The 15666-nt window shown below is 37.7% G+C and overlaps 1 protein-coding gene across 1 annotated transcript in view; it reads left to right on the forward strand.

Annotated features, from left to right (window-relative positions):
* Positions 1–3636: 3636 nt before the first annotated feature.
* ECHDC3 (enoyl-CoA hydratase domain containing 3) overlaps positions 3637–15666 on the forward strand; it is a gene marked incomplete at its 5' end in the record, with an annotated part of 42615 nt that continues 30585 nt past the window's right edge. The window contains 3 exons of the mRNA XM_003771438.4: positions 3637–3968; positions 9872–9993; positions 11535–11632. Of these exons, the coding sequence (XP_003771486.3) occupies positions 3637–3968; positions 9872–9993; positions 11535–11632 (552 nt within the window). The remainder of the gene's footprint in view (positions 3969–9871; positions 9994–11534; positions 11633–15666) is intronic.

Consider the following 15666-nt stretch of genomic DNA (forward strand, 5'->3'; position numbering starts at 1 on the left):
TTAGCAGAATAATTTTTTATTGTTTTATTTTCAAAACATATGCAAGGATAATTTTTCAACATTGACCGTTGAAAAACCTTGTGTTCCCATTTCCCCCTCCTTCTCTTCCCCTTTCCCCCATGATATATAATCAGATATATATTAAACATGGTAAAAAATATATGTTAAATCCAATATAGGCAAACATATTTATGCAATTATCTTGCTGTCGCAGTATAATTTGAAGATGGACGGTTGTTAATGATGAATGTTTAATAAATATTTGTTAAATAGATTAATATGCTTGTTGTTTTGAACTGAGAGACATCTGATTGCCCAATGGAAAGAGCATTGAACTCAAGTCACAAGATCCGACTCAAATTCTGACTTTGCCACTTCTTATGCCTATGACACAGGGCAAGTAACAATCTCTTTCCAGGTTCAGTTTCCTCATTTGTAAAATGAGGGAGTTGGATTCAATGAGCTCCAGCTCTATTATCCTATGGTGCTGAAGTACTTTCAGCTGCATCACTGTAGCCACATCGCTTTACCTGGCTGTGCTTAAAAATGTCCTTGATTGTCTCTAAAACATTATCTGTATAATTATTTGGTCATACCTGAATCATTCATTATATTCTGTTGTACTTTGTATAATAAATGATTATTAATAATTATAAAGATGAATGAAATGAAGTGAGATCTCTCAAGACAGTTGTGAAAATTGAGTAAGGCTTCATCCACTTCAGAGTTGGAGTAAGCCTGAAGGTTCTTGAGCACTGACTCAAGGGCATATCTAAGTCCCCTTCCTGCTATTCTCCCATTGATGAGGTTTAGGTTTGGGGGTTCCCTTTAGTAGGGAACCAAATGATAAAGTCTAGATTTAGGGAACCAAAATGAGACTAAGGTTTCTAGTAGACAGGGAGTTAAATGATAAGGTCTAGTGGCAGGTTTGGGGTTCAGATTTGGTTCCCCTACACCCTCTTGGGATTCAGCGCAAGAGTAGGGAGTTTTAGGGAACTCCCTTCCAGCGGCACAGAGATTCTTTGTATAGGAATTTACAGACCCAAAAACCTAGATTGATAAAAGAGATTTATTATAGGAATTAGGAAGTAAGGTTAGAAATCCTGACAGAGAGGCATAAAGTCTAGTTAGGGAAATAAGATGAGGATAAAGAGACGGTAGTACTGGAAAACAATATTATCCAGTGGGCAGAGGTTCCTTGGCATAGCATGGCATGTTTGGAACTTCTGAAAAGAGAGGATTTTAGTTTGGCTTTTTTATAATAGGAGCTTTGGTTACAAGCTAAAGGGGGCTTGTAGGTGGAGTCCCAAGTTGGCTCATCTACTTGATGGGTTTCAGCTTGAGCTCGAATTTGAATAGAACTCTATGAGTTTCTTCAATTCAATAGGATTGGAATTCCTTTTGCTATATAACAGAATAAAACTGTCTTCTTTGCTTTCCCTTGGCCGGGTCCCTCACTGAGGCAGAGTTGAAGGAGATTTTCTCCTTCAAGGATTTTTAGAGTTTCAGGGTCCCTTCTTCACCATGACATCATTTTCTCCCTATTTCAATCAGATATGGGCAACTATGTACTTATTGGCCAAGTTCAATTTCTTGGGTAGTTCCCGAATTTAGAATGTCTAAGACCCTCAGCTAATGAAGATGATGGTCAGTGTGGGAAGGATTATTTAAAGTGTAAAACCTGTCCCAAAAGGTGCCTTCTCCTTTCTATTGCTTGCTCAACTGGAGGCCCCCCTCCCCACAGTCTCTTAAGTACAATAAACTTTTGCTTTGCTCCTAGAGATCTCTCCAGATTTTTATTAAATGGTAACCACTTACCATTCTGAGCCACACAAAGATATAACCAGGAAAAAAAAAAAGATAAGAATTTTTTGGAAGGGAAAGGAGGAAGTGAGACAAAGTAATTGGAGTTCAGTGACTTTCTCTGGGGTCTCATATTTAGTAAGGGTCATGTATCTAAGTCCAGACTTGAACTCAGATTCTCCTGACTCCAGAACCAGTACTCTATCCACTTTGCTAGTTAGCTGCCCCAAGAAACATTTCTCAAATGAGAAAGAACAAATAAAGTATGGTAAATATTAAGCTACACTCAGATTTTGTCCTTTCTTAGATATTTTCTTTCCCTGGTTATCACCCATTAAAAATTTCTCAAATCACTAAATATACAATAATCATTTATGTGCTAGATACTCTGCTCAACACTGGATATAGGATACCAAAATTAATCAATCACTAATGCTTTCAGCACCTCACATTTTAATGAACTTCAATTAATATTTTCAATGTTTTCCTAGTGTACTGCCCATCTTTCTAATACCAAGGAGACTACAGGCATTTCAATGAACTGTTCAAAAATGCCAGTGGCCTCAAAAATCCCTTAAAAATTATAGGATTCTATTGATGAGACTGTTATGTGACTTGCTCAGGGTCACACAGCTAGCAAGTGTCTGAACTTGTTTTCCTGACTCCAAGCCTTTACTATATAATCTTAAAGACAAGCTTGACCGTAAAATAAATGTGGAAATGTACCTTCCTTCCCTTCTTAGGGGAAGAGGACTATGGCTGTAAAAAACTGAATATACTGTCAGATCAGAATGATGGGCTGATTAGTTTTGCTGAGCTACTTCCCAGCTTCCCCTTGTAAAATTCTTCCTTACAAGGATTCGTCTTTCAGCTAAAGAAGAAGGCATCATTTTCAGAAATTAAAATATCAAGAACATTTTTCGAATTTCATTGTGGTAAAAGTTTAAATTTCATTCATTGATCCGCCCATCCAGGCATTTTTTCGTTCGTTCATTCAACAATATTAAAACCGTCTTGGGAATGATAAATCCTCTTTAGAATTTAAGCTCTTTAAGAATAAAGACATACGTACACTGCGTTCTATATCGGACAGTGACCTTGGGCCCAAGAGCGTTCGGAATAAATCAACAAAGATAAATCTGTACCAGGCTGCTGCAGTATGCCCGTAACAAAACAAACTTCTCTGGGATAGATCTGTGGGCACCTACGAGGCTTTTAAACTGAGCGAATGTGAGAAAAATAAAATGTTGCTCTGCTTTTAGACTGAGTGAATGTGAGAAAAATAAAATGTTGCTCTGTTTGTGTTACATTTTCACGTGCAGACGACCTTGAGGCTACGCACAGTAGATTTTGCAGTGGGCGAGAAGAGAACAATTTGTAGGGCCAGGTGGGTGCCCATACCTCGCCCCCACTTACCCACTGATGATGACTTGATGACACTCTCTCTCTCTCTCTCTCTCTCTCTCTCTCTCTCTCTCTCTTCCTTCCTCCCTCCCTCTCTCTGTGTTAGGAAGATAAGTGCTTGACTTGCTGGAACTGCAATCCTAAAGCAATCCCTAGCTTATGCTGGAAGAAGAGGGGGCGGGGTGGGAGAGAGATGCAGCCAATATGCACCCCGTCTCCCCACCCCAAACAATCGAAGGCAAACCAAACCGCGACCACAAATCAGGCAGAAACTACCCAGACTTAAGATCTGGTTCCTTTTCCCCCTCTCGCTCTCCTTTGTCTAAGGGAAGGATCGAGAAACACAGGCAGCTATGCTTTCTTTTGCTAAGCTGGAGGGTCGAAGGGAATGCTTTTAACTGCGCACCGCCCCCTCCCCGCCCCATCTAAGCCTTGGGCGGAGAGAGCTCCGGCCTTTCAGGCCTCCCCTGGCCTTGCTCGCCGAGGTCTGTCCTCTGCCAGGGTAAGGGAACTGTCCCTGCCGCCTGGCAGAGCTGCAGAGCAAGTCTGGGCGCCTCCGCGTCAGCAGCGAGCCCGGCTCGGCGACGTCCCTCTCCCGCCGCTATGAGCCTGCTGGCCCCCTGGGCCCGAGGGCCCAGCCGCCTCCTGCGCTGCCAGCGGGCCCTGCTCGCCTCCGGCGTCCGCGGTCGGGGAGCCGCCGGGCCCGGGCAGCCTCAGCCCGAACAGCAGCTCACCATCCGCCGGCAGCAGGATGGCATCAGGTCAGGCTCCGCGGGGCCGGCGCAGAGCCTCCCCCAAACACTCCTAGCTCTCCGGCGTTTTCTGGGGCAAAGGCGGACGCGGGGAGCAGCCGCCTCTGGGCGCCGGGAGTTTCTGTCCTGTTTGGGCGGGGGCCTCCGGGAGAGCTTTGCCCCCCACTATAGAAGTCTGAGGGGGCCCAGGAGCAGGCGTGGAATAAGGAAGGCGGGGGAGGGGCGGGCATGAAAAGAAGCGAGCTTTTTCAGAATGGGTTGCTCCGGTTTCAGTCCAGCTTTCCTCCATTTCAGGAATGGAGCTGGAGCAGACGTATAAAGAGATTTGTAAATCTCGGGAAAGAAAATATATACATGTTAGCTATTGTGATCATGATTTGCCCCCACCCGTATATCCAGGGGGCTGCCTATTTAAGGCGTCTGCCAGGCTGATGTTTGTAACCGCTTTGGAAAGTACTTACAATCGGGGAGAGCTGTGGGAAAGACCGTTTTAGGCCATTCACTGCCCCCTGCGGCTTGGGTAGGCCCTGAAGGGAGGGTGTTCAGTCAGTACCAAAGACCTCTCCTATCTATGCTCAGATTTTTTAAAAAAGAAAAAGAAAACACATACAAAACAAAACAAACAAAACCCAGACCTCAGTCGCAGGTACTTCCTGGCCAAGTTGAGCAACCATGGAAGTGGAAGAGGAAGGCCTGGGACTTTTCAGGAAGTCCTTCAAAACAATGTTACCTTGCACGGCTTAGTACAGTATGTTCATTAGTATCAACAGATCAACCCTGGGGCTTGCTCTGTACTATGGGGTGTGTGCCCTGTACCAAGGATTCATTGCCTGTGTGGTAATTAACAGGATAAAATATATACAGAGTAGCACATTCTTCCCCCCCCCCCCATCCCCCTTTCCCATCCAATTCCTGTATCCTTTTAAAAAACTCTTCCTTTAAGGAGCTTACAAGTACACAGCTGCACACACAGTTACCCAGCAAGCATTTATTAAGCATTTACCAAATGTCAAGCATTATGTTAAGCACTGAGGATAGAGGGGAGGGGAAGGGAGTTTGCAGAGAGACCAGTCCCTGCTCCTGAGGAGCTGAGTGCTGTGCTGGATAGAACTCCAGGCTTGGAGTCATTCAACTGTGAGCTCAAATGTGCCCTCTGACAGTCACTAACTGTGTGACCCTGGGCAAGTTACTTAACCCTGTTTGCCTCAGTTTCCTCATCTGTAAAATGGCAAAGCACTCCAGTATTTTTGCCAAGAAAACCTCCAAATGAGGTCATGAAGAATTAGACACAACTGAAAACAATTCTCAAGGAGCTCACAATGTAATAGGGAAGACAACATGCAAACAACTATGTACAAAGAAGATAATTATAGAATAAATGGGAGATTATCTCAGGGAAAAGGCATTCATGAGATCGGAAAAAGCTTCTTGAAGGTGGGATTTTACTCTTGAAGGAAATCCTCTCTTCCAAATACACCCTTTGCCCAACTAGTTATAGTCCCCCTACATTCCAGTATTGGGGACACCAAAGTATAGTTCACTAATCCAATACATTTATTTCAATAGAAATAGTTGCATATGGTTCTCTTAAAAAAGCACAAAAACCAAGGAGCTAATAAACTAATGTAAAAGGGAATGCAGATTAACTCCTCCATGCAGAATATCTCTACTCCCTCTGTGTATTCATTAGCTTGGATCCCTGCTGTACTTACAAAAGATCATAAGCTTAATTCCTGGTATGGCATCTGGGTGGTGACAAAATGATTGGGTTAAAGGCTCTAACCTAGGTATACCACAAATGAACTGGAACATTTTTCCCTTCTGTTATACAACTTGCACATCATCTTTTTTTTTTCTTTTTTGTAAATCTAGTTTCCTTTTTAGAAATTGTGTCCCCATCATATCACTAGATTGTGTCTGTTCCTAGCGGCCAGTCTCATGCCCTGTATTCCAGTAACCCTACATATGTACTCATTTTTGGCAACTATGTATCAGCAGACTAGACATTTTGGGAATCCATGTAAGCATTTTCATGGATTTCACTGTTTTCTACTAGTATACTGGACTACAATTTATTGACTGTGGCTTTAAGGTTGTCAAGCACTTTTGACTACATTTTTTGAAGAAGGAAAAATTGCATAATAGAAAAATGAAGAAAGACCATAGTCATTTTCATTTATAAGAAAGCAATAGGAAGTATAAAAGGAGAACTTTCCCGGTTTTCCCCACCCCTTACACTCTCTATTCTCAGTGCTTTTCTTCTGAGATTACCTCCCAATTATACTGTATACATTTTGTAGGTATATAAGTACATAGGTACTCTATGTAGATATATAATTGTTTTTAAGTTGTCTTCTCTAATTATAATATGAGTTCCATTAGACCAAGGATTGTGTTTTTGCCTTTCTTTGTTCCCCTAATACTTAGCACATAAGTATGTGCTTAATAAATGATAATGACTGATTGACTGACTCTGGTTTTGGATCCAAGAGAGATCTATATACAAATCCTGCCCCTGTTAGTTATATGAACAAAGACAATTCATTTAACCCTTTGTCCTCAGTGTTTACATCTGTAAAAGGGCACTAATATATCACGACCTTCTTAGGTTTTCATGAGAATTAAAGGGGAATAATATAAGGAAAGCATTTTGCAAAAGCTTAAAGCACAGGATCTGGCACACAGCACATTGTAAATGCTTATTGATTGATTATGAAAATTTATGTTATCTCTAATAATAATGGGCAGATGGGTGTAATAGAACATAGAGTGCTGGGCCTAGAGACAGGGGATACTCAGCTTCCTGAGTTAAAATCTGGCCTCATTTACTAGCTTTGTGATCCTATATAAGACACTTAATCTGTTTGCTCAGTTTCCTCATCTGTAAAGTGAGGTGGAAAAGGAAATGGCAAACCCTTCCAGTATCTTTGCCAAGAAAATCCCAAATGGATTCAGAAAAAGTTGGACACAACTAAAAAAACAAAAATAATAGCGATGATGATGGTTAATATAGTGGGTACATCAGATCCCATTTATTTTGAAAGACAAAAAATCTGAAATGTGTCACCTTTTAAAAATATTATTAGCAGCTTTTTTTTTATATTATGTTTTGCTTATTTTCTCTTAATTTTTGGAAACTATTGACCACACAGCCAGTAATCAATAAAATAAGCAATATGGTAAAAATTAAAAAAAGTACAAGGAATAAACACTTTCTTCACTGAATATTTTTGAAAGAATGAAGAGTTGTTCAGGGACTAAAGAAGAGGCAGTCATTATATCTGTTAAGCTTCCAGCCAATACAACGCTTGAACTTTCTGACTTTAAGATTTTTTTTTTGAAATTTAAAGGCATGTTGGTGAGGAAGATTGTACTAGTTGATTTCTGAAGTCTAGTCCAGCTCTAAGCTCTATGATGCTATAAACCATTAAAATAAAATAAAATCTCCATTTTTGAAATAATTTAAAATAAAATTTAAAAAACCTAAGTTGTCAAAAATACTTATTTGTTAATTCCCAAGTCAACAAACATTCCTTGTTTGGTCATTTTTTTTCAGCGGTATGACTCTTTGTGACCCCATCTGAGGTTTTCTTGACAGAGAGGTTTCTTATTTTATAGAAAAACCTGAGGCAAGCAGGGTTAAGTGAGTTAGCCAGGGTTGACACTAATCAATGTGTGAGGTCAGATTTGAACTCAAGAAAATGGACCTCAACTCCAAGTCCAGCACTCTATTCACAGAGACCCCCTAAGTATTCCTTTAGTATCTACAACATTGTCAGTATTGACTTCTAAACTCTGTGTGATTTTTAGACAAAATAGTAAACCACTGTTTGTCAATTTCTTTTTCTTTTGTAGGGTAGAAATATCTACCCTACTTCAACTCTACAAGACTTTTAATTTCAACATAAATCTAAGAAAACTGAGAATTATAATTAACCAAGAGCAATCAAGCTTTCTATACTATATTTGGTTATCTAAAATAATTTTTTTTTTCTGCCATGGCTTTCAGAATTCAGGTGGAGGTGGCAATTGACTAACAGAAAGCAAAGTTTTCTTCTGTATTGAACAGGTTTTCTTCAGAAGTTACTAAGATAGATAAACCTTTTCCCTTTTCTAGTTCCTGGTAATAAATAACCTTAGAGACTTAATTGGAACAGAACCATGGAAATTACTTCTATATTGATTATCTGCTAAATACTATACAATGAATTTGCATGCCTTACTCTTTAAAAAAAAAAAAAGTCTCACATTCTAGGCCAGAACAGGCTGAGAGTTAAAATTCACCAAAGTGCTAATAAGACATAAACTCATAGTTACTACCCAGTTAGGTTCTTGGAGTGTTAGTAATCTCTTGAGTGGGAATGGGGAAATAGGGAGGAATACCTATTGCAAGAGTTTTGGAGACCTTAAATTCTTTCCAAAATTTTGACTTTTTGCCCTGAAATTTGCTTTAAGTTTATGACATTAACAGAGTGATAACATTTTTGAAGTTTCCTGAGACAAGAATACTTTTCCTCCAGTAGAAATGTTTATAAGCAGCAAGCAGCATCATAACACATTGGGAGAAAATACTGGATTTGTAAGTTAAATCCAATATCTTCCATTTACTTGAACCCCCCCCCCCCAAAAAAAAAAAAAAAGCTTTCTGGACCTTGCTTTCCTCAGCTTTAAAATAAGGGAATTTTACTAGATGACTTATGAGATCCTAACTATTCTAAGCTTGTGATCCTATGGCAGTTCCCTTGGCACTCCCAAATGGAAATTTGAGCTGAACTAGTTTAATAGCTGCAGCAACTTTTATACATATAATTAAATAATGTTTATAGGGAAACAAGAGGATGAACATCACACCCATTTGAAGAGAACCACAAAATTGAAATGACATCCTGGAACTACCCAAGAATCATTATTATTCTGATTGCACTGGGACTAATTCAGTCACCAATGGGGACTGTAGCAATGGATGTTATTTATGGAGGGACCAAATTGCCCTACATTGCAGTGAGGAATATGAAAGGAAAAAGTAATAATAAAAAAATCTAGGTGGAGAGTGGCAGGAGGCTGATGTCAAATGTGAAATTACATTTGACTCGTTGCTGATTTCTGTACTGGTTTTTTTTACAACCGTAATAATAATCTATTTCTGCATATAGCCAACAGGATGATGATCAAGGTGATTAGAGTCAGTGCATGGGGTATTGTGGAACAGTGATCAGGCAACTTTGCTTATGTAAAGGCATGTTAGATGTTTTTTATCAAGAGGGCCTTTCCCACTATAAATTTTGTCCTTTTGTTCTCTCTTCACACATTAGCAGAATTCTGCCAAATTATATGACATCAAGAAAAGGGAGATGAGAAATGCTGTCACGGAGGCATCCTGACAAATGTGCCAGTTTCTGTTCTTCCCCAGAATGGGTGATAGGAGCTCAGGGGAGGGAGAGAAGGAGTTGCGGTCATATTTGACTCTTTGCCTAACCTAATTCTGAAAAACAGCTGCAAGGAATCAGGTGAAGTAGCTGCAGTTTTGTCAGATTCTTTCTGGCTCCTGCCACTGTCATACAAAACTTGGAGCTTTTCAGCCGAGGACAATGATTTTGAAACTATTGTGCCTTGTCTTTTCCATGGAGGTGACAGCAATGTTTTTGACAGGAAGCCCAGAGAAAAAAGAAACAAATCAAGAGAGGCGGAATAAACCCAACCCCACCTTTCAAGTATTCTTTTCCTTGTTTTGACGGGAGTTGTGGCTCCAGCAAGTTGACAGCTATTCTAAATTGCAAAAACTAAGCTATACCAGATCAGTTTTTTCCCTTTTGTTTTTTTTTAAATAGTTCCAAAATTAGAAAAGAAATTGGAGGGGTTCTAACTTGTTTTGAAGGATACATGACCTAGTAATTATAAAATGTTCTTCACAGGACCATTATCTTGAATAATCCAAAGAAAAGAAATGCTCTGTCATTGCGTATGCTGAAATCTCTCCAAAATGACATTCTCCATGATGCTGAAAGCAAAGATCTAAGAGTCATTATCATTTCAGGTATTTTCTTAATAATAAGAGTTTGGTCTTGAGAGTATATTTATCTATCCCAATGTTCTAATGGTTTCAGGAAATACTTATCTCATTTTGAAGGTTAACCTGGCAATTCCCTCATATGTAAATGGAGAATTTTTAAATGCTAATTTCTAGATGTGCAAAATAGTAATATGATTGGGACTGGCACAAGTGCTGAGATGTTTTTAAAATGACTTTGTATACCCCAAGTTTTGTTTTACATCATAGGGTTAGCCACCAATCTTTATTTTTAAAATGTTAAATAACTAGGGAAGCTGTGTGTCATGGTGTTATTAGTGGTGAAAAGAGAATTTGCCATTAGAACTAGGTCTCTCATTCTAACTTTGTTACTTTGAGCAATTCATCCAAAGACCCTCCATTCAAATGTTAAAGCACTATGTGAGTTATGGTCACCAGTCAAATGAGCATGATTCATAGGCCATATACCTCAACTGAAAAATGAGAGAATTGGCTTAGATGACCATTAATGTGTCTTTCAGCTTTAACATTCTATGCTTCTAACTTTATTAATAACAATTTATAATAATACATTTATATAATGCTTTTGTAAGTATAAAGTACTTATTTCATTCTATTGTCATGACAATCCTGTGAGGTTAGTAAAGCAGGTTTTTTTTCTAATCTCCATTTTACAGATGAAAAATCAGACCCATGTAGCTCATATAGCTAATAAGTAAACTTTGTAGATCTTCTGACTCTTAATTTTATGTTCATTCTACTCTCCGTCACTGGTCACCTTTGCTGATGACCATTTGTCATCATATAATAGAGTACCCAAACAGCAGTCCTGTTAAAGACACAGCAGTTTTTATTGGAATTTCTCTTTATAAATCCATCTGTGCATGAGAGTTTAGTTGTAAAAGAGGTCTAGAAAAGGTTCTTCATTGGAAGCTTCCTAGAAAATGTCTGGAAAATGAATTTTAGTTTTCCTTTTTTAAAACTTGGTCATGAATCTTTGTCATGTTTCAGACTCTTTATTAAATGAATGGGGTTTGATTAAAAGAATTATATACTTTTATCAGTTTTCCATTCTAATTTTGTGTAAGATGCTATATAACCTTTTAGATATCATTTTATTTTTGTTCAGTTGTGTCTTTTTTTTGTGTGACCCCATGGACCATATTATCTATGGAGTTTTCTTGGTAAAAATACTGGTGTAGTTTACCTTTTTCTTTTGCCATGGATTAAGGAGAATAGAGGTTAAATGACTTGCCTGGAGTCATATAGCTAGTCACATTTTTAAGGTCACATATGAACTCAGATCTTCCTGATTCCAGGCCCAGTGTTCTAGCCACTTAACCATGTAACTGCGTCCTTCAGTTATCATAGTATAACATTATATATAACTGTTCAAGTCAGCAGATGTCAGAATGAATCAAGTCCCAAGACTTGATGAAATCTTTAGGTTAATATCAAAGGGTAGAAATGGACTGAATTTCCTAGGACTGGTTTTTATATTTCTCTTTTTTTCTCTCTCCTTTGGACTTTTTTTTTTTTTTTTCCAGCTGAAGGGCCTGTGTTTTCCTCTGGCCATGATTTAAAGGAATTAACTGAACAGCAAGGCCAGGATTATCATGCTGAAGTATTTCAGACGTGTGCTGAGGTGAGGTAACCAGGATTATAATCTTGGAAATAATCATGGCAATTTACCTTCTAGCTTAATTGTATTCATCCAAATCTTGTCTTTCTCTCTGGTAGCTTATGACATTTCACAAACATGTTGATACTCATCCTGACTTCTATGTGAATAGAGGGTTAATAGGGCTTTCCTCATTCCATAAAATAAAAAACTAATGGCACTTAGTCACATAGAATGAAGAGGAGAATTAGATCTTCTGTATTCAGATTGATACCATGGAAAGGGCACTAAACTGGATCCCCTCTTCTCCAACTCCTAGTGCTTCTCCCCTAAGATTGTGTTGTATTTACTTAGTATCTATTTTCCATAAAATAATGCATGTGCATATTGTCTTCTTGATAGAATATAATCTACTTGAAGTAAGGGACATTTTCCTTTTTATTTTTGTTTCTCCAAAGTCTAGCACAGTGTCTGGCATATAGTAAGCATTTTCTAGTGATTGATTAGTTGACTGAGGTCAGGAGGTGTAGGTTCTAATTGCCACTAATTTTCTGTATTATCCTGGAGAATTTGTCTGGATCTTAGTTCACTCATCTGTATAATTCAGTGGTTAGACAATGATTCTGCACTTTCTTCCAGCTCTGAAAATATATGATTGGGGGCAGCTAGGTGGCACAGTGGATAGAGCATCGGTCCTGGAATAGGGAAGATCTGAGTTCATATATGACCTCAGATACTTAACACTTCCTAGCTGTGTGACCCTGAGCAAGTCACTTAACCCCAAATGCCCCAGCAAAAGGGGGAAAAATAAAAGAAAGGAAGAAAGAAAAAAAAAAACATATGACTGTAACTCTTTGCTTCTAGGGACCATAGAATGTTTATATTGACAGGAGATATAATTTTTTTTTTTTCCCCACAAAGGACTACTAATGATAGGGAAACTATTTTCCCCAAAGAAATTGAGAGGACAGATGATTTTCTTGGAGTTGTATGGCAAGATGGAAGCAAAGCCAGATGGAAAACCCAGCTCTTTGTATTCCAAATGAATACTGTAGCTCACACGTTGCTTTTTTTGTCTAATCTTGAGGCTGTCTCAGTTTGCATGACTAGCATGGAAAACCATTGGAAGCTTCTATAGGAAAGGAAGGTCAAGGCCTTGTTGTTTTGACCGCCAAGAAATTATATGTGTGGGACTTCTTCCTGTTCTTTGTGAAGTATAGCTCCTGCTCAAGGGCAAGAATGAAGACTCAGAAGTCCCTATGACTTAGACTTGAAATAATAGGGCCAACCATTGAAACTATGCCCTGGACCATTGGTGTCAAACTCAATTGGAAATTAGATTCCTACAGCTGAATATTAACTTGGAAAACCACAAATTAACATTATGTTGTATTATATTTTTATTTATTTTGTCAAGCATGTTCCAATTACATTTTAATCTGATTCAGGCTTTATTGAAGAATTTTGCCAGCTGCAGGCTGTGAGTTTGACACCTCTGCCTTGGACAACTGCCTTCTCTCAATGTCTTCTCTCCCAAACTATTTTCCTTAATCTGCTCTGAAGTAGAAGTACCTAATATTTATTCTAAACCTGTTTCGCCTGATATATATTCTGTAAACTGTTTATTTAAGAGGGCAAGTTAGCTAAAACATACACACACACACACACACACACACACTCACACACTTTGGAAACCAATACTGAGATTTTTCTTTTTTTATTATAAAACAATGATCTCTTCCCAAAGAAGTATATAGTGCAGGGTATAGGATACTGTACTATATGACATATAATAGACAGGTTCTTACCTTTTTTATGTCATGGGTCCCTTTCACAATAAATAAAAATGATGAATGAAAAATTTCTTCTGAGAATATTTTAAATGTATAAATAAAATATATAGGCTTACAAAGGACACCAATTTTATTGAAATTCAGTTATCAAAATTTTTTTTTTAAGTTCACAGGCCTCAGGTTAAGAACTCTTGGTAGTAGAAAAAGTTAGAATCAGGATTCAAATATCATCTTGGACACTAACTCTTTGATTTCTGAACAAGTTACTTAATGTCTCTCTGTCTGTTTTCTATGAGGAGGTTGGACTTAATGACCTCTAAACCTTTGGCTTTAAATCCATAACTCCATGACCTATATAAGCTGAGGTCTAAAAAAAAAAAAAAAAAAAAAAACTCCCATTTACTGTCCTTTAGAGGGTTAAAGTCCACATTACAATACACTTCTGACCGCTAGGTAGGCAGGTTACTAATAACTTGACACCCAGCTTAGCAGAGAGTGCTTGCCTCACAGAAAAAATGTAGTTCATAAACACACCTGGACCCATTGCAATAGAATGGGAGAAGGAACATATTGATTCCTTTAATACCATTTCTGAGGAAATCAAATTGTCTTGGATGAATATGTGCACCATGAACTTGTGCAAGATTTCAATTTCCAAATGTAATCAACAGGCAGATTGGAACAGAATGAGTTAGATATTTCATTGTTCAGTTCATGCATGAGAAAATTTGATTTTCAAGAGGAAGACATAGGAGGTGTCTGAATTTGCTCAGCCTCTAACAAATATAGCAACTTTGGGACAAACAACAAATGTTGCATGAGAGTTGAGATAATTATTTATAGCACAGAGTGGGAAGTAGAACTTGAGTTAATTCAAGAATGATGTGTGGTCATTTGAAAAGCAGAAATAATAATTGATAAGGCTGTTACACACTTTGGCCCTTTATCAAAGAGGCCTGCTCTATATTTTTGTGCTTTCTTTCTTTTCAGGTTTAAGGAGTGAAATGGAGGTCTAAGTAAGACCCTGTCCCTTTCCTTCCACAAATAAAATAAGGCTATGATTATTTCTGCAGCCTCTAAGCATAAGCTTCTCAAATACAACTTCTGATTTACTGGGTCTGGGATAAAAACCTGTGTTGAAGATGAAAATGACCAAAAGGGCAGTTGACTTAGGTAGGATTATGAAGGGTTTACATTTGTGTATTAACCAGGCCTCTTGTTCCTTCTCCCTGTGGCTGTCCAATTTTGATTCTTCACCTTTCCTTTGCTTCCCTAAAAATGATGTGCAGGCAGAAAAGAGATAGGATGTTAAACAGTCAGTCGCCCTAGTAGTGAATTGCTTTCTCAAAGACTAAAGCTCAGTATTAGGATAAATTTCTTTTATGATATATTAATTTCACTTATTCGTATTATCCCATCTAGTATTCTAGCAGTAATACTCTTGGGTCCTTACTGTCTCAGCTCTGTGACTCTATCAACAGATATAATTGTGACATTACAGTCTCATGAGTCTAGTGGAAGGAAATTAAATTAGATTATTAGAAAATGAGATACTTATTTTTAATAAATTCTAACAAATGTAACATTTTCCATGAATAAGAAAATTGACCTTAAAAAATAAATTATTTGAGGCAATCTCTTGAAATTAAATGAAGACTATATTTTATGGTATGTTGAATTTTCAGTCAAAATACCTGGGCTCAAATACCAGTTCTACTAAATGTTCTCTCTCTGACCTTTATTTAGCAAGATGGCTAATCTCATTGGGCCTTGATTTCCTTATCTGAAAAAGGGAAGAGATTGAGCTAAATTGATTGTCTGTGGAATTCCTTCAATCTCTTAATATATTCACATATTATTTTTCAAGTTGCCTTTCATAGGAAAGAAATCCAAATTTTGTTCCAAGTAGTTAAGTCTTAAAGTCTATAAAATAATAAATTATCATGTACATTTGTTAACAAATAACAAATAATTTGTTAACAAATAAAAAATAAACAAATAAATTAACAAATAATTGTTAACAAGTTGTAATACAAATAATTAACAAATTAATAAGAGTAATGCTATCTATAATATGTTGCAGATAATTTAAATTGTGTTTGCTTCCCAGAAACGAAAACTATTCCAAAGGAGCCTTTTAATTAAAATGGAGAGGAAACAGAGTAGCACTACGTATTAAGATACAATAATGATAATAATGTTAACAGTAGATAACATTTTTATAGCAATTTAGGCACTTTACAAATATTTTCTCCTCTAGCCTCA

Source organism: Sarcophilus harrisii, chromosome 5 (assembly GCF_902635505.1).
Source record: "Sarcophilus harrisii chromosome 5, mSarHar1.11, whole genome shotgun sequence".
In the NCBI taxonomy this organism is placed as follows: domain Eukaryota; kingdom Metazoa; phylum Chordata; class Mammalia; order Dasyuromorphia; family Dasyuridae; genus Sarcophilus; species Sarcophilus harrisii.